This window comes from Mobula birostris, chromosome 4 (genome assembly GCF_030028105.1).
Source record: "Mobula birostris isolate sMobBir1 chromosome 4, sMobBir1.hap1, whole genome shotgun sequence".
NCBI lineage: Eukaryota > Metazoa > Chordata > Chondrichthyes > Myliobatiformes > Myliobatidae > Mobula > Mobula birostris.
In genome coordinates this window covers 111,149,130-111,168,430 of record NC_092373.1, presented here as the reverse complement: position 1 = coordinate 111,168,430, position 19,301 = coordinate 111,149,130, and the positions used below count along the sequence as shown (strand labels likewise).

The window sequence follows — 19,301 nt, the reverse complement described above, 5'->3', positions numbered from 1 at the left end:
ACAGAAGACAATTAAAAAAGCACTAAGGACAGAAAAGATGAAATATGAAGATAAGCTAACCAAAAGTAAAAAGGAAAGCAAAAACATTTGCAGGTATATGGTATAAAGAATACAAGAGAGACAAGAATGGATATCGAACTACTGGAAGATTATGCTGGAGAGGTGGTAATGGGGTCAAATAAATGGCAGACAACTTAGTAAATATTTTGCATCTGTCTTCACTGTAGAAGACACTATCAGTATGCTAGAAACTCAAGTGTCAGGGGGCAGAAGTGAGTGTAGTTGCTATTACTAAGGAGAAGGTGCTTGGGATGCTGAAAGGTCTGAAGGTAGTCAACTGTTATCTGGACCAGATGGACCTTGCCGCAGGGCTCTGAAAGAGGTAGCCGAAGAGATTGTGGAAGCATTAGTAATGGTCTTTCAAGAATCACTAGGTTCTGGGATGGTTCCAGAAGACTAGAAAATTGCAAATATCACTCCACTTTTTAAGAAAGAAGGGAGGCAGAAGAAAGGAAATTATAGGCCAGTAATCCTGTAATCGGTCAATAGGAAGATGTTAGAAACCATTATTAAGGATGAGCTTTGAGGGTACTTGGCCATAGTCAGCATGGCTTCCTAAAGAGGAAATCTTGCTTGACAGATCTATTGGAATCTTTAAAGAAATAATAAACAGGATAGACAAAGGAGAATCGCTTGATGTTGTGCTCTTGGATATTCAGAAGGCCTTTGCCACACTTCAGGCTGCTTAACAAGTTAAGGGCCTATGGTATTATGGGAAAGATACTAGCATGGATAGAAAAAAAATGACAGCCTGGCCAAAGGCAAAGTAGCAATAAAAGGGGCCTTTTCTGGTTGGTTGTCAGTGACTAGTAGTGTTCTTCCAGGGTATGTGCTGGGATCACTTATTTTCACATTATATATTTTTTATTTTATAAAATAAAATATGCCTCACCTCCCAGCAACCCCTGATTTAACCCCAGCCTCATCACCGGACAATTTACAATGACCAATTAACATACCAACCAGTGCATATTTAGATAGCTAGCCAATAATGTTAAAGAGGATATCAAAAGTTTCAATCAGAAACAAAGGAAACTGGAGCACCAGGAGGAAACACATTTCAAAGATTTGGATGATCAAATTGATGGCTTTATGGCCAAGTTTGTGGAAGATATGAAGATAGGTGGACAGACAGGTTGTGTTAAGGGAGCAGGAATATAGTGCAGGAAAATGCAAGGTCATACACTTTGGTAGAAGGACCAAAGTAGAAGACTATTTTCTAAGTAGGGAGAAAACTGAAAAAATGAATCAGAGATGCAAAGGGATTTGGGAGTCCCTATAGATTAACTTACAGGGTTGAGTCAGTGGTAAGGAAGGCAAATGAAATGTTAGCATTCATCTCAAGAAGACTAGAATATAAGAGCAAGGATGCAATACGGAAGCTTTATAAGGGATTGGCCTGACTGCACTTGGAGTAATGTGAGCATTTTGGACCCCTTATGTAAGAAAAGATGGGCTGGAATTGCAAAGAGTCCACAGGAGGTTCACGAGAATGATTCTGTGAATGAAAGAATTAATGTACGAGGATCATTTGATGGCTCTGGGCCTGAAATCACTGGAGTTTAGTAGAACGAGAGGGGAACTCACTGAAACCTATTGAATCTTGGCCTTTCAATTTGAGTGGATGTGGATAGGATGTTTCCTATAGCGGGCGAGTCTAGGACCAGAGGGCACAGCCTCAGAATGCAGAGACATTCATTTAGAACAGAGAAGAGGAGGACTTTGTTTATCTGGAAGGTGGCGAATCTGTGGAATTCATTGCTTATGGGCACCTGTGAAGGCCAAGGCATTATATAAATTTAAAGCAGAGGTTCATAGTTTCTTGAAAAGTTATGGAGAGGCGGCAGGAGAATATGGCTGAGAGGGATAATAAATCAGCCATGATGGAATGGCAGAGAAGACTGAATGGGCTCATTAGTGCTGACTGCTTGAAAGTAGAAATGCATTATGATTAAAGATTAGCATTAGTCAATTGTACACTGACACATCGAAGCACACGCTGAAATATATCGCTTTATGTCAAAGACCAGCACAGCCTGAGGATGTGCTGGGGACCCCCCTGCAAGCATTGCCACACTTCAAAGTCAAAGCAAATTCATTATCAAAGTACTTGGATGTCATCATGTCCTACCCCCAAGATTCATTTTCTTGTGGGCATTCACAGTAAATACAAAGAAACTCAACAGCATCAATGAAAAACTGCACACAAAGAACAGAACCCCGATCACTAGTGCTGTAGCGTGTTCTGCTAGCCACCGTATCGGCCCAGTGAGTACAATAGTGAGAGGAAGAAAGAGAACCTTCTAAATAAATCAGAAGCTCGGTGAAAAATTAACAGCAAGATGAAGCAATGATGTCTGGCTGATAATACAAGAAGAGATGAACTGGGTGCACATCGTCAAGCAGTAATGTTTGGAGGTTGACTTACTCCTCTCCTAAGGAGAAAAGCACACAATTCCCTTCTGCAGCTGTTGGAAGCAAGCACCACCAGTCAGTAATGCTTAGAGACATTGAACGATTCTCACCAGAAACAACAGAATGGGCTGGTATCTCCAATGAGGAACAGCTGGACATGGTGCATACCACCCAAGAGAAACACCATGAAGTAGGTGGTCAGTACTCACCAGAGGTGAGCACGCACCACCAGTCGAAAGAATTTTGAGATGAATTCACACCTGCCTGAACAACTGGTCATGGGAGTCACAAACTAAAAACAACACCCATTCTCTTCCCCACACATCCACTATCACTACATCAAAAAAGAGATAAGGACAAAGGGAACCCTATTTACCACCCCCATATGCCTCCATATCCAGCACATTAATCTCCATAGCTTCCAACATTTCCAATGGGATCCTTCCACTAGTACATCTTACGCTACCCCCACACACACTCCCACCTTTCTATAGGAAAGGAGCTCTAACTTGACTCCTTTGTTTTCTTATTCCCCCCCACACTGGCACTTGCCCCTGCCCCTACACCTCCTCAGTCCCAACCATCCCAAACTCCAAACACAATCCTTCTAGGTGAGGCATCACTTCACCTGCGAGCCTGTCAGGTCACCTACTGGGTCTCGTGATTGTAGTGTAGCCTCCACTTCGTGGGTGAGGCCTAACAAAGACCAAGTGGCGGCTTCGAGCACCTTTACTCTGTCCACTGCAAAAGACAGCATCTCCTGGTGGTTAACCATTTCGACTGAATTTCCCATTCTGATACGCCTGTCCACAGCCTCCCCTATTACCACTCTAAGGCCACCCTCAGGCTGGAGGCACAACATCTCATATTCGGTTTGGGTAGCTTCCAACCTGATGATATGATTTCTCTGATGTACCATCTCCCCTTTCCCCACCTTCTCACCTCTCTTTGGCTCCCCTCCCTTCCCATTCTTCCATTGTCCACTGACCTCTCCTTCTGCCCTTTACCTCTTCCAACTATTACATCCAAGCTTCTTTCTTCAGACCCCTCTCCCACCCAACTTCCACCTCACCATCACCTGCCAGCTGGTACACTGCCCCTCTTCCCACTTTCCGTTTCTGGCTTTTGCCTCCTTCCTTTCCAGTTGCATGAAGGCACTGGACCCTAAGCATTGACTGTTTCCCCCCCCCCCCCACCATAGATGCTGCCTGACTTGTTGAAATTCCCCCAGCAATTTTTTCTGGGTTGCTCTTGTAGCACATCTTTTACAGCTGTCAAAAGCATACCTGTTCTCTCTTTAGATAGAGACAGACTAAACTCCTCAGTCACCTTATCCCACTGAACTTCTAAATTCTACATGCCACTGAACAACTTGTAATAAAATATTATGTTTTTAATTTAAAGCTGGAATTTAACACTAAACTTACTACTTTTAAAAAAAGCCAGCCATTTCAATGTGAAACTCTATGGTGGCTATGACAGAGAGTGATCTAGGCAGTTCCCAGTTAAAACAAATACACCTACTACACGAACTGTATAAGGTTGCAGTAACTGGCGATATTCAACAGCTCCCACATGAGGTGCCGTGTCAGATAGCTGCCAACAAATTCTGCTTTCGGAAGTGCACAGTTTAGATGTTTAACAAACCATTGCGTGCCAAGTACAACTTTCTGAATGCACCACTATGATAGTTTCAGGCGTTTTGTTAGCAAGGAAGCGAACAAACTCAGTTGACCGGAGCTCACTTACCAGCTTTGCATGGGTCTTTATAATCAATAACCTCCGCCTTTTCTTCATCATAGTAATCATAAGTGTAATCGTAATCGAATCCACAAATCCAGTGCAGTTTCCCAGATAGAGACAATCCAGTGAGTAGCAGTGCAATTATATTCATGTTTATTTTTCCAAATAAAACAGGATCTATTAATCAGCGGTTCTGAATTTGCGGGAAAAGCTACTCCATGGAGTCTCGGTATAAAATATATGCCTTGGAGATGGTGAAAATGTACAAGCCCAATTCAAAGTCGTTGTTGTCCGGTGCTCCAACGGGTGACTAATTAAGGCCAGCTCTGCAAATTGCTTGGTTGTAAAATGAGTTTCACCCTGCCCTCTGTCGTGCTAATCCAATCGATTTTTAACCTTCAGGATGGACGAGGCCGTTGTTGTAAAATAGCGTCCAATGTTCTGAACATCCAGTCTGAAAAAGCACAAAGTATAATTTAAACAAAGATCTAGACAGCTTCTGAACAATGATGACATCCACCACAGAGGCAGAGTGCCAGTAATAGCACTTTTCTGCTCATTTACGAAAATCCTATAGGCATTTAATCGTCGTCAGCCGTCACAAGCATCCTGCTTACTTATTCATATAATCAGGGTCATCCGGAGAACAGTACGATTGCTTTTCTTGATAAAGTGAACTTAACAGTAACGGCAGCCACGTCGCGAGAAATAAATAAAATCTAAGGTCACGGAGTGGCTAAAGACGCCTCTCTGTCTCTAGCAGAGGAGCGCAAGAGGAGACTGGCTTTTACTGATGAAACTGAATCCCAGAGAGAGAGGGAGGGAAATCCACAGCTGCTGCAGCAGCTGATTGTACTTTCTTCAGAGGTGATAGTTCAGGAGAGAGAGAAAAAAAATCATCTCTTCCCCTTCAATCCCGAGGAAACACTAAAACAAACAACTATCTTCTAACAGCACAAAATAAGCGCAAGTACTTTTACCCACGCTGTTCATTAATCTCCAGATCATTTTAGCAACAAACACCTGTCAAATATTATCACGTTTTCCTCGTCCATCCTCATTCCTTCACTCTACTTTCCGCGAGCACGAGCAGAGCACACTCACCCTTTGATGTAGAATCATGCGTGAGCCTGGGCAAACGGACATTCAGCACTGAACCCCCGCAGTGTTGCGGCCGTTCCCTCACGTGTCTGAACTGACCATCAGAAAGCCAAACTTGATGAAAACCAGCAGCAGGAAACTCTCCGAGTCCAGGCGTACTGATGCCAATTACTGTACTGAGTTTAACACTCGCTGATGAGTCAGCACAGCGGAGCGTTCTAAAGCTGCACCTTTCTGATTTACACGCTACTTTCTGCCGTAACCATTGCGTGACCAGAGTAATGTATTATCTTTTCCAAAAGGCACGAAACATTTCAAAAATAACGGGACTTCTCAAACACCTGTAAACCTAGCATACACACCAAGATTCTAGCTATTGATAACAATCTTTGATCCTTGTTTAGCAATAAAAAAAAACTCCCCAAACTTTTGAATGGGGTGAAATTTCAGAGTATGTGCTTGACATCTAAAAATGTATATTTATATAGCAATTCTCACAATTTTACAATATCTCCACACACACACAATGCAGCTGTAAACATGCATGTCAATTGTGCCCCAAATCCAGCAATTAATCCAGAATATTTCAAGACTGAGTTTCAGATCAGCCCATGGTCTTAGATTATTACTGCAGCCTTCTTCTCCAGCCTTAAACATTTCTACAATCTCTGTACCCTTTCATTTCTGATCTTTTACTTTCTGAAGTTTATCTGCTCCACCTTTAGGATCATTGGTTTGATCCCATCATTTGGAATATTCTTTCAAAGTTTCTCCTGTTCTTTTCTCTTACAACTATGGACAAGCTTTTGGTTACTTATCCCCACAGATGTTGCACTACAAATATCCCTTTCCCATGAAGTCTCCACTCTTATGTGATCCCTCAGGGTCAAGGATGACTTGCTTCCATTCCAGGTCTATAAGTTCTAGGGCACTATGAGGTCAATATGGGCCTGCAGAATCTGCCGCATGTGGAGCTGCAAGGTACCAGGGGGTAGTTTGCAAGATGAAACATACTTGAAACAAAAGTTGAAACAAATGTTTGCATTTAGAAACATACTGAAGGACAGGGATAACTACTGACTGGCAGGTGATGAATTTTCTACTCCATTTGAGGCACCTATGTCACATAATCCTATTCAAGGACTTGGACATCTAATTTCATCACCCTATTTCCATTATCTAACATATATTATTCATTTGAACTCATATTGGATCCATGCAAAGAACAATACAAATTCAACAAAGTAATATCTTTGCAGAAATACAAATTACCCCAGATAATATCTAACCAGATTTTTCAATATCACTTCTGCCCTGTTATATTCTTTAAGCCCCTTTGTGATATTCCAGTAGGTTTCTTATTTTTCCATTCCTATATCAATTAACATACCAATTATCCACACAAGTTATTAAATATCTATCCTCAAACAAAATTCTCAAAAGTTTGCGAAGAGGAATTACTCCAATCTGTCCAGTTCTGATGACAGGTCATTGACCTGAATCAATAACTGTTTCTCTTTCCAAAGAAGCCACCTTACCTGCTGAGTATTACATTTGCCATGTTTGTTTATTTCAAATTTCCACTATCTTCCGTTTTATTTTGCTTTCCAATCTATTGTTAGATGTGAAGTAATGATGACATGCTTTCCTGCATCTGCCCTAATTACTCATCAATGTTCTTTTGCAACAGTCTGCTTCCATTGACTTATTATGTCGCTTAGGCTTACAGTCGTCAACAAACATAGATAACTGGCTTTTCTTTTATCCATCCATGTAATTAAATGTATATTGAAAATCTAAAAGCTGAGATCTCAAAACAAATCCCTAGGAACACTGTCAGCACATTCTGCCAACTTAAATTCTGCCAACTACTCAGTAAAAGTCAATTCCACTTTTTCACAATTTTCACACTAAATAATTCTCATAAATAGTTCATGTGTTTTTCAGTGATTTTGATGTCAAGTGGTTGTAGTCTTGCATATCTCAAGAGGAACTTCAGATTCATTTTTTTGCTACAGTGGAGATTTCAGAAAACTTTACTCCAGCACCCTAATTGGGTGGTCTTTCATTGATTCTGTTATAGTTACTATTCTGTAGATTTATTGAGTATGCCCACCAGAAAATGAATCTGAAGTTGTAGATGATGACGTACATATACTGTGATATAAAATTTACTTTGATTCACTGTGTGTTTTCTTTAACATTATCAAAATTGGCCCAATAGATAAAGTAAACATTTGGAACTACTAGCAACACACATCAAAGTTGCTGGTGAACGCAGCAGGCCAAGCAGCAGGCCAAGCATCATCTGTAGGAAGAGGTGCAGTCGACGTTTCAGGCCGAGACCCTTCGTCAAGACTCCCCAAGTCCTGACGAAGGGTCTCGGCCTGAAATGTCGACTGCACCTCTTCCTACAGATGCTGTTTGGCCTGCTGCGTTCACCAGCAACTTTGATGTGTGTTGCTTGAATTTCCAGCATCTGCAGAATTCCTGTTATTTGGAACTACTATTAACATTGGTGACTTTTTAAAGCAATGGCAGTTTGAACTACCATATTCGTAAATTTCAAACTAAATTGATAAACCATATTGTATATCTTGTTTATACAAGCTGAAAGTCTGTCGAGTCAGTTTGTATACGATTACTTGGCTCATATTGTCTTTCTTCAATTAAATCTATTGAGATAACCAGCTGTTCCTTTCTCTTTAATATGTTTATCCATAAATTCTTCTTCTTAGCCCTTCACCACTACTGGGGCATAGGCTGCTGAAACAGCTCGCCAGAGTCCTCTATCCTAGGCAAGATTTTCAAAGTGTCAGCAGGTGTAGCCCATCTTGAAAAGTCTTTACTCTCCCAAGGATGAGTTATTTGGATATTCTGTAGGACTGGTTTTTAACAAGAGGAGGTTGCTTGCTCATGTCTAACCCTCATCTTTTTGCAGCCGGGCTTGGGACCATCCAGAATTATGCCTTCTAAGCAACCATATAATTTGCTTCAACTTCACCACTCCCTATGATACTGAGTTCCATTTTCTCATCACTGTTTGTGTAAAGTTTGTTCTGAATTGACTGTTAGATATCTGGGTGATGATCCTTTATTGATGACTTGTCCATATGTTCTTCCTCATATATGGAACCATTCTTTCCTAATGAATCATTACAAACTGTTCCAAATTTTAAAGACCTCCATTAGATCATACCTCAAACTCTTCAATGTCTACAAGCTTGTCTTGTTATACGTTTCTTTTCATTGCTGGTATCATCCTTAAAATCTCTGGACCCTTTCCAGTACATCACATTCCTTCTTACTGTATGGTGACTAAAACTACACATAAGAATAGGAATTAATCTTACATATACAATTATATAAAAAGTTACAGCAATGACCAAACCTCAACATTAGTGTCCTAGTGTGGTCAATAGAGGTTCAGCGTTGCTTCCCTGCTTCTCAGTCCAATCCTTACAGAACACTGATGCATGGCTTGCCTTTTTAACACTACCTTGCAAGCAAAAGGTGCCCATTTTGATGATTGCCAAGATAAAACCAAAATTACAGTTTGGCAGAGATTTCAGATTCTACAGTATTATACGTTACCATAATAATTTAGCTTAAGCATTCAATGTTAAATATGGACCAGCTCTCCCAACCCCGCCCACCCCATCTTTCTTCCACAAACATTTTCTCACATGTTGCACTGATTTTCCCTGTTTCACAAGACCAGTCTGAAACTGAGGGAGAAAGAAAATGGCAGCGTAAAGGAAGGACCGCATGAAGGGATTTGTGTGCTCTGGCCCAGGTCAACCACCATCAGAAAGAGTGGTGACCGCCCACCTCATTCATGAGAAGCGGTCAACAGGACATGACATCTGTTCTCAGAGATGAAAAAGGGTAAGGTATTAGGGCTGCACCTCCTCAGCCCTGATGTGAGAGGAAATGAAACTACCCCCCTGCTGTTGAGGCCCTGTTGCCATCTGCTGCTCCATACACTTCTTAGTCCTTGTTGACAGCTGAGAAACTGTAAGACCATGTCGTTTCAGGCATAAGACTATGTAATTTCACTGTACACCCGTGATTGTGTAGCTAAGTTTCCATCGAACTCAATATACAAGTTTGCTGATGACACAATAATTGTAGGCCGTATCTTGGGTAATGATGGGTTTGAGTACAGAGAGGAAATTAAGAACCTGGTGGCATGGTGTGAAGACAATAACCTATCCCTCAACATCAGCAAGACGAAGGAATTGGCTGTTGACTTCAGAAGGAGTAGCGGACCGCACGACCCCATTTACATGGGTGGTGCGCAAGTGGAATAGATCAAAAGCTTCAAGTTCCTCAGGGTCAATATCACAAGTGACCTGACTTGGTCCAACCAAGCAGAGTCCACTGCCAAGGCAGCCCACCAGTGCTTTTACTTCCTGAGAAAGCTAAAGAAATTTGGCCTGTCCCCTAAAACCCTCACTAATTTTTATAGATGCACCGTAGAAAGCATTCTTCTAGGGTGCATCACAACCTGGTATGAAGTTGTCCTGTCCAAGACCGAAAGAAGCTGCAGAAGATTGTGAACACAGCCCAACACATCACACAAACCAATCTTCTGTCCTTGGACTCACTTTACACCGCACGCTGTTGGAGCAGTGCTGCCTGGATAATCAAGGACACCCAGCCAACACACTTTTCGTCCCTCTTCCCTCAGGGAGAAGACTCAGGAGCTTGAAGACTCGTATGGCCAGATTTGGGAACAGCTTCTTTCCAACTGTGATACGACTGCTGAATGGATACTGACCCGGATCTGGGCCGTACCCTCCAAATATCCGGACCTGCCTCCCGGTTTTTTTGCACTACCTTACTTTCCATTTTTCCATTTTCTACTTATGATTTATAATTTTAATTTTTAATATTTACTATTGGGTTTGTACACCAGGGAGCGCAAAGCGCAGAATCAAATATTGTTGTAATGATTGTACGCTCTAGTATCAATTGTTTGGCGACAATAAAGTATAAAATGTTTTTTTTAAAGTACAGTAAGTCATTGTGTTATTTAAGCTAAATATACCAACGGACCTTGGCAAAATGCTGCATTAGTATGAAATCAATATTACCTTTCTGCTACTTTGTAGATAAATGTTCACACTCATTCACAATTTTAAGTTCAGTTTGCAACTTGCAAAGGACCCTGGTGATTGGTGTATTTATGTTCTGAGATCCCTGTCTTCCTCTACCCAAACTACACTTACATCTCCATTTAAGAAACGATCTTCACATTCCCTTCCCAGAAACAATCATGCACATTCATCTGTGGAAAGTTATTGCCCAACTATAGTGGATTCTGGTTGGTTGGGACACATCGGGACCAGTGCGTTTTGGCCCAATTAAGCTGCCCAAGATAGTCAAAATTTCATGAAAATATTTAAAATGGTATAAAAAAAGACTACCATTTAACTGAGTAACAAATTATGTATTAAAATAAAATACAGAAATAAATAGAACACTGAAAATACTACTATAGTACCGTAAAATTGAGTCTTAGGTCCTAATAGTTATTGGCAGATCCAGTGTACACTGCCGTGTTCTTTTGATTGATTGTAAATGAACAAAATCCACACAGACACCTCGTGGGGATAAGGATTGCCTTCATACAATTTCTGATGATTACATTTTCATTGTAACATTCAAGATGATTATCCATACCTTCATATTCTTAGTAGCTCCTAACTTGCTGAAGTAGTGAAACAGATTCATTTTCACTCCTGGCCATTTCTGGTCTCTCTAAACCTCTTCAGAAGTGTCTTACTGCTTATTTCTTGCAAACTATCAGGGACACATATCACTGCTTCTTCAACACAAACACACACAACTGAGTGCAAGGCCTAATGACCGCGCAAATGCATGTATCTGATGCTAGTTCCAAACTATTCAGCAAGACTCCAATTAAGCGACCTAGTGTGCCAAATAAACAAAAAGAATCCTGGGTTATTCTTTTAAGAATTGTTCCAAATAAGCTGCCGTCCTGCTTAGCCAATGGCCCAATTAAACAGAATCCACTGTATTCTTAATCTGCATGTTAATTATCCTTCTATAATTTCTTACATTCATCACTCATTTCCCCTTTCGTCTAAAATATTTAGGGTTTTTTTTCAACGTCCAAATGGTTCATATAAATTATGAACAACTCGTCCTCAGTTGTCACGCAGGATCAAGGATGACACCATTCCACGAGCGTTCATGGGTTTTTAAAAGTGACTGATGATGCCAGTGTGGGACTTGCATGTGGTGCCTCAGGAGACGCTTGACAGGGTGGCACAAGTGACATGGTGCAATTGTTCTACTTCTGCAAGCTTCTGTCAAATGGAATGGACATTCACAGTATTACCCTGGCTGCTCCTCTGAGTGGTCAAAGACCAAGGATTTCCACCCGTCAGTGTCAATGTCATGCTTTTTCAGGTAGCTTTTGAGAACACTGGATTGGGTGGAATTTGTGTGTTGCATCCAAAATAGTTTCCTTGTGCAATACATAGAGGAATGTACATAGGAAGGAGAGAAATTAGACTCATCTTAGGGAACAAGGCAGGCCAAGAAACTGAAGTGGCAGTTGGGAACACCTTGAGCCAGTGGCCACAATTCGATCAGTTTTAAAATAATTCTGGAAAAACATAAAAACAGGTCCTACTTGAGGACATTAGGCAGAATCTAGCTGGGGTTCACTAGATGACTCTATTTAAAGGCTAAGGAACCATTGGCGAGTGGGAGGCATTTAAAACAGGGCAGGGCAGCATGTTGCTGTTAGGGTGAACAACAGACAGACCAAGATCAGGGTGCCCTGGCTGATGAGGGATAACAAGGGGCTGGTCAGGAAAAAGAAGGAAGTGTAGAGATAGCTGGGTACAAAAGAACCCCTAACAAATATAAAAATTTAAAAGCAGGCCAAGATGGAAAGCCAGAGGGAAAAAGAGGATATGAGATGGATTTGGCAGGCAGGGTTAAAAATATTCCCAAGAAGTTCCCCAGTTATGTTATCAGTAAGAACGATGGCTCGGGAGTAAAACGGATAGCTAAGGAGTAAGTAGATCCTCTTAAAAATCATAAGGGCCACCACGATGTGGAAGATGGCCGAGTTTTTTATGTCTATTTCTCCTTCCTGTTTATGATGGCGAATATAATGGATGCCAAAGAATTAGCAGTTAGTAGTGAGTCCTTGGAACAAATGCATATTGCAAGGAAGAAGGTATTTGTAGTCTAGAAATGCATTAAAGTGGACAAATCCCCAGGCTGCGTCCAAGTGCACCTTTGGATCTTATGAGTCCAGAGAAGAAATCACAGATGTTCTTATAGAGATATTTGCTTCATGATTAGCCACCGGTGGAGTTCCAGAGTACTGGAGGGTGGCTATGTTGTTCCATTTCAGGAAAGGTTGCAAGCAGAGACCAAGGAACTACAGACCAGTGATCCCAAGTTCAGTTGCAGGGAAGTTACTGCAGGGAACTCTGAGGGACAAAATCTACCATCACTCAGTTATTCAAGGCCTGAACAGGAATTGTCAGCATAGTTTTGTGTATGACAGGCCATGTCTGATGAATCTTTTGGAGTTTTTGAAGAGGTAGCTAAGGGGATAGGTGGATGTTGTCTATAAACACAAGAGATTCTGAAGATGTTGGAAATCCACAGCAACACATAAAATGGAGGAACTCAGCAGGTCAGGCAACATCTATGGGGAGGGATGACCCTTCATTGGGACTGAAAAGGAAGTAAAAATAAAAAAAATATATTATCAAAGTGCACACACATCACCACATACAAATCTGAGATTCTTTTTCTGCATGCCAAACTTAGCAAGGGGTGGGCATCGGGCGTTTTGTAGATCTTTTCATAAACAATTATTTTGCAACATTTGAACAACTGTCTGCAGAGTTTAACCTACCCAATACTCATTTCTTTAGATATCTTCAAATTAGGCATGCTATTAACCCTTTACTGTAATACCAAATTTTCCTGAGATGCCTGGAAAAAATGTTGTGGACATGTTTCTTTGTATAAACCCATTGGGTAAAAGTTTAATATCTACTATTCATGATAAGTTAGAGACCTTGAGGCATGCCCCCTTTCATAAAATTAGAACTGCCTAGGAGCATGATTTAAATATTTCTCTGTCCGACAAGGTTTGGGATTTAATTCTTAAGTCAGTTAACTCGACCTCTTTATGTGCTCACCACTGCCTTTTGCAGTTCAAGGTTGTACACAGGGCTCATATGTCTAAAACTAAACTATGGCAGTTCTATCCTGATATTAGTCCCTTTAGTGACAGTGTATAGTGGGCGAGGCTTCTCTTATCCATATGTATTGGGTTTGTCCTAGTTTGGAGAGATGTCTTTTTAACTTCATTCCATATCCTTAATTGCCACTTAGAACTTAACCCTTTGATTGCTCTTTTTTTTTGGCATTTTGGGTGAAGTTGACACACGTTTGTGTCCGACTAAATGGCGAACATTGTCTTTTGCCTCTCTTTTGGCTAGACGTTTAGTTTTTCTTAGGTGGAGAGATGTTGCCCCACCCACTCATGCTCAATGGCTTAGAGATATTATGTCCCGCTTAGACCTTGAAAAGATTCATTATTCACTTCTTAAATCGGACATAAAGTTCTATAAGGTGTGGGGACCTTTTCTTGATTATTTTCATAACACCTCTTTAGATTAAAGGTTTATCTTCCTTTTTCTTTCAGTGATTTAGTCCTTTACATCCAGCTTTCTTTTCTGGTTAAACTTTATGGTTTTTTTATGATGTGAAATATATTATAGTTTAACCATATAACAATTACAGCACGGAAACAGGCCATCTCGGTCTTTCTAGTCCATGCTGTAGTAGGTAGTAGGCAATACACTTTTTTTTAAATATTCACAGCTGTGGTGACAAAAGCTCTGATTAACTTTTCTTTATATCGTAATGGTTGGCTTGGAGTGCGTAGTGGGAGGGTGGGGTGGAAACTAACTTTATATGATTTTATTTCAGGTGCTTTTTCTTTACTGTTATCAATTGTACATCAGACACATTGGTTTTGCATTGTATAAATCTCCTTTTTGTTAGTGGTTTTTTTGTGTTCTAATGTAGAAGCTCATAAAAAGAATTAATTTAAAAAAACTTAGCAAGGGGGAAGCAGGAAGAAGCTAGAATAAGACGACGGGGGAGGGGAAGGATTACAACCTGATAGGTGAAGCTAGGTTAGGAGGAAGATAGGTGAGTGAGGGCAGGGATGGATGAAGTGAGAAGCTGGGAGATAATAGGTGATAAAGGTAAAAGGTAAAAGGTTTATCACGTACCCCGTGACGGGAATAAAGAACCAGCAGAGTTTGGAGATTGGGCTATAAACTAATAATATTTATTAGTAACTATGCAATACAGTAATATAAATGTAAATACATCAAACAGGTTGATAATCAAACAAATGATTATATATAGAAGTATATCAGTAAGTGTGGAAATATATGTATGAAAAACCAAGCTACTTTAAGTCTAGGGGTAAAAAGATACAGTCTTACGATGATGAGTAAAGTTCAGTTCCTGGTATTGAGTCGGGGAGAGAGGGAGAGTGGAGCTATCTCCCAGGCGAGGGTGGACACATGGACAACTCCCCACCAGTCAACCCCTTTCCTCTTTTCACTGCAAGAGCGATGGATCGATCTGCCTGATCGATCCTCCAAAACCCACTTTTTCTGCGGGCCCAACAATGCTCATTCAGTGTCCAAACATGTGTCTGAGGTCTATATCATCTGACCTCCTATTTATCTTCCCGTGCTAAGCATCAACTGTCATTCAAATAACTCCTTCCTTTGTCTGCGTAAGAAATACACCAGCATGCCATGTCCTTGAAGAAAGTGTCAACAACCTGTGAGCAGTCTTCATCTCTCTCTCTTTTAAAAACAAGTTGTTGGTGTTGAATAACTCTCTCTTTCTTTTCAAAAGCACAGTTAATAGGGGTAAACTAACACAGTTCATAGGGGTAATTCAGGACCCCGTCACAGGCTGAAGAAGGTATCTTATCAGAGATGAGAGTGGACCATGGGAGAAAAGGATGGAGGAGGGGTACCAGAAGGTGTTGGTGGGCAGGTGAGAAGAGAAAGGGTGAGATGGAAACAAGAATGGGGAATGAAAAATGGGAGAAAGGGAGAAAAGGGAGGGTGGGGTATTACCAAAAGCTAGAGAAATCAATAGTCATGCCGTCAAGTTGAAAGCTACGCAGATAGAAGATAAGGTGTTGATTCTCCAACCCAAGTTTGGCCTCATCATGGCGGTAGAGGAGTCCATGGACAGACATGTCAAAAGATTGACTTGAAAAGGCTCATGGGCTACCAAGTGTTAAGGGGTACTAATTTTAAGGGGTTACAGACCAAGGAATAAAAGATGCTGTTTCTGAAAAATCTTTCACTTTTATAGATAAGATAAGGAAATTCCTTAGATTGTGGTGAATTAATTAATAAGATACACAATTAAAACTGTTGCATCACATGGGTAATGTGTTAATACTCAGCCAGTAAGAAATGAGAAAGGTGATAAACTTAGTTTAGCTGCCATACCACTCTCTGCCAGTGGGTGTGAAAAATACATGAGTTTGTTAAAAAGTACAAATCTTACAAAAATTGTTATTTATAAAAAAGTGTTTTCCAACATAGTTATGGAGAAAAGGAGCTCTATCCCTGTTCAGGTGACAGGTGGAAAGGTTGAGAGTAGTATCCCAGGAAATTGAGGAGATCTAAGAGAGGGCAAATTCAGTGGCAAAACCTCTTTTTAGAAGAAGATAGTCTACAATGGAAAGCCTCTTCTTAAGAACAGATGGGGCAGAGACAGAGGAACTGAAAAAAAAGGAAATGGCATTCTTACAAGTGATAGGATGAAAGAGGTATAGTCAAGATAGCTATGAGAGTCAGTAGGTTTGTGAAAGATGTAGTGACATAGGTAGGAAAAGGGATGAGGTCCTGAAAGGAGAATATAGGGAGATAGGAAGGGAGTTGAGAAAAAGGACCGCAAAGGTAGTAAGCTCGGGATTACTGCCTGTGCCACGCGACAGTGAGAGTAGGAATGCGATGAGGTGGAGGATAAATGCGTGGCTGAGGAATTGGAGCAGGGGGCAGGAATTCAAATTTTTGGATCATTGGGACCACTTTTGGCGCAGGCGTGACCTGTACAAAAAGGACGGGTTGCACTTGAATCCTAGGGGGACCAATATCCTGGCAGGGAGATTAGCGGCGGCTACTGAGGTGACTTTAAACTAGAATGGTTGGGGGGTGGGAATCAAATTAAAGAGGCTAGGCATGAGGAGGTTAGTTCACAACAGGGGGATGGGAACCAGTGCAGAGAGACAGAGGGGTGTAAAGTGAGGGTAGAAGCAAAAAGTACTATGGAGAAAGGTAAAAGTGGCAGGCCAACAAATCCAGGCCAAGCATTCAAAAGGGCCAATTTTCAGCATAATTGTATAAGGGCTAAGAGAGTTGTAAAAGAGCGCCTGAAGGCTTTGTGTGTCAATGCAAGGAGCATTCGTAATAAGGTGGATGAATTGAAAGTGCAGATTGTTATTAATGATTATGATATAGTTGGGATCACAGAGACATGGCTCCAGGGTGACCAGGGATGGGAGCTCAACGTTCAGGGATATTCGATATTCAGGAGGGATAGACATGAAGGGAGGGGAGGTGGGGTGGCGTTGCTGGTTAAAGAAGAGATTAACGCAATAGAAAGGAAGGACATAAGCCGGGAAGATGTGGAATCGATATGGGTAGAGCTGCGTAACACTAAGGGGCAGAAGACGCTGGTGGGAGTTGTGTACAGGCCACCTAACAGTAGTAGTGAGGTCGGAGATGGTATTAAACAGGAAATTAGAAATGTGTGCAATAAAGGAACAGCAGTTATAATGGGTGACTTCAATCTACATGTAGATTGGGTGAACCAAATTGGTAAAGGTGCTGAGGAAGAGGGTTTCTTGGAATGTATGCGGGATGGTTTTTTTGAACCAACATGTCGAGGAACCGACTAGAGAGCAGGCTATTCTGGACTGGGTTTTGAGCAATGAGGAAGGGTTAATTAGCAATCTTGTCGTGAGAGGCCCCTTGGATAAGAGTGACCATAATATGGTGGAATTCTTTATTAAGATGGAGAGTGACATAGTTAATTCAGAAACAAAGGTTCTGAACTTAAAGAGGGGTAACTTTGAAGGTATGAGACGTGAATTAGCTAAGATAGACTGGCAAATAACACTTAAAGGATTGACGGTGGATATGCAATGGCAAGCATTTAAAGGTTGCATGGATGAACTACAACAATTGTTCATCCCAGTTTGGCAAAAGAATAAATCAAGGAAGGTAGTGCACCCGTGGCTGACAAGAGAAATTAGGGATAGTATCAATTCCAAAGAAGAAGCATACAAATTAGCCAGAGAAAGTGGCTCACCTGAGGACTGGGAGAAATTCAGAGTTCAGCAGAGGAGGACAAAGGGTTTAATTAGGAAGGGGAAAAAAGATTATGAGAGAAAACTGGCAGGGAACATAAAAACGGACTGTAAAAGCTTTTATAGATATGTAAAAAGGAAAAGACTGGTAAAGACAAATGTAGGTCCCCTGCAGACAGAAACAGGTGAATTGATTATGGGGAGCAAGGACATGGCAGACCAATTGAATAATTACTTTGGTTCTGTCTTCACTAGGGAGGACATAAATAATCTTCCAGAAATAGTAGGGGACAGAGGGTCCAGCGAGATGGAGGAACTGAGCGAAATACATGTTAGTAGGGAAGTGGTGTTAGGTAAATTGAAGGGATTGAAGGCAGATAAATCCCCAGGGCCAGATGGTCTGCATCCCAGGGTGCTTAAGGAAGTAGCCCAAGAAATAGTGGATGCATTAGTGATAATTTTTCAAAACTCGTTAGATTCTGGACTAGTTCCTGAGGATTGGAGGGTGGCTAATGTAACTCCACTTTTTAAAAAAGGAGGGAGAGAGAAACCGGGGAATTATAGACCGGTTAGCCTAACGTCGGTGGTGGGGAAACTGCTGGAGTCAGTTATCAAAGATGTGATAACAGCACATTTGGAAAGCGGTGAAATGATCGGACAAAGTCAGCATGGATTTGTGAAAGGAAAATCATGTCTGACGAATCTCATAGAATTTTTTGAGGATGTAACTAGTAGAGTGGATAGGGGAGAACCAGTGGATGTGGTATATTTGGATTTTCAGAAGACTTTTGACAAGGTCCCACACAGGAGATTAGTGTGCAAACTTAAAGCACACGGTATTGGGGATAAGGTTTTGGTGTGGGTGGAGAGTTGGTTAGCAGACAGGAAGCAAAGAGTGGGAATAAATGGGACCTTTTCAGAATGGCAGGCGGTGACTAGTGGGGTACCGCAAGGCTCAGTGCTGGGACCCCAGTTGTTTACAATATATATTAATGACTTGGATGAGGGAATTAAATGCAGCATCTCCAAGTTTGCGGATGACACGAAGCTGGGTGGCAGTGTTAGCTGTGAGGAGGATGCTAAGAGGATGCAGGGTGACTTGGATAGGTTGGGTGAGTGGGCAAATTCATGGCAGATTCAATTTAATGTGGATAAATGTGAAGTTATCCACTTTGGTGGCAAAAATAGGAAAACAGATTATTATCTGAATGGTGGCTGATTAGGAAAAGGGGAGGTGCAACGAGACCTGGGTGTCATTATACACCAGTCATTGAAAGTGGGCATGCAGGTACAGCAGGCGGTGAAAAAGGCGAATGGTATGCTGGCATTTATAGCGAGAGGATTCGAGTACAGGAGCAGGGAGGTACTACTGCAGTTGTACAAGGCCTTGGTGAGACCACACCTGGAGTATTGTGTGCAGTTTTGGTCCCCTAATCTGAGGAAAGACATCCTTGCCATAGAGGGAGTACAAAGAAGGTTCACCAGATTGATTCCTGGGATGGCAGGACTTTCATATGATGAAAGACTGGATGAACTGGGCTTGTACTCGTTGGAA

At 41.4% G+C, this 19,301-nt stretch overlaps 1 protein-coding gene across 5 annotated transcripts in view; it reads right to left on the bottom strand.

Moving 5' to 3' along the window:
• Positions 1–19,301, bottom strand: part of tll1 (tolloid-like 1) — a 414,821-nt gene that overhangs the window by 391,667 nt on the left and 3,853 nt on the right. For 2 of the 5 annotated variants that reach the window (XM_072255927.1, XM_072255931.1), the window contains exon 2: positions 4,225–4,672. In XM_072255927.1, coding sequence (XP_072112028.1) covers positions 4,225–4,369 — 145 coding nt within the window. In that variant the 5' untranslated portion in view covers positions 4,370–4,672. Of the gene's footprint in view, positions 1–4,224; positions 4,673–4,835; positions 4,883–5,241; positions 5,302–5,322; positions 5,423–19,301 lie in introns of those variants that run through there. The other 3 variants (XM_072255928.1, XM_072255930.1, XM_072255929.1) reach the window with 3 other exon arrangements.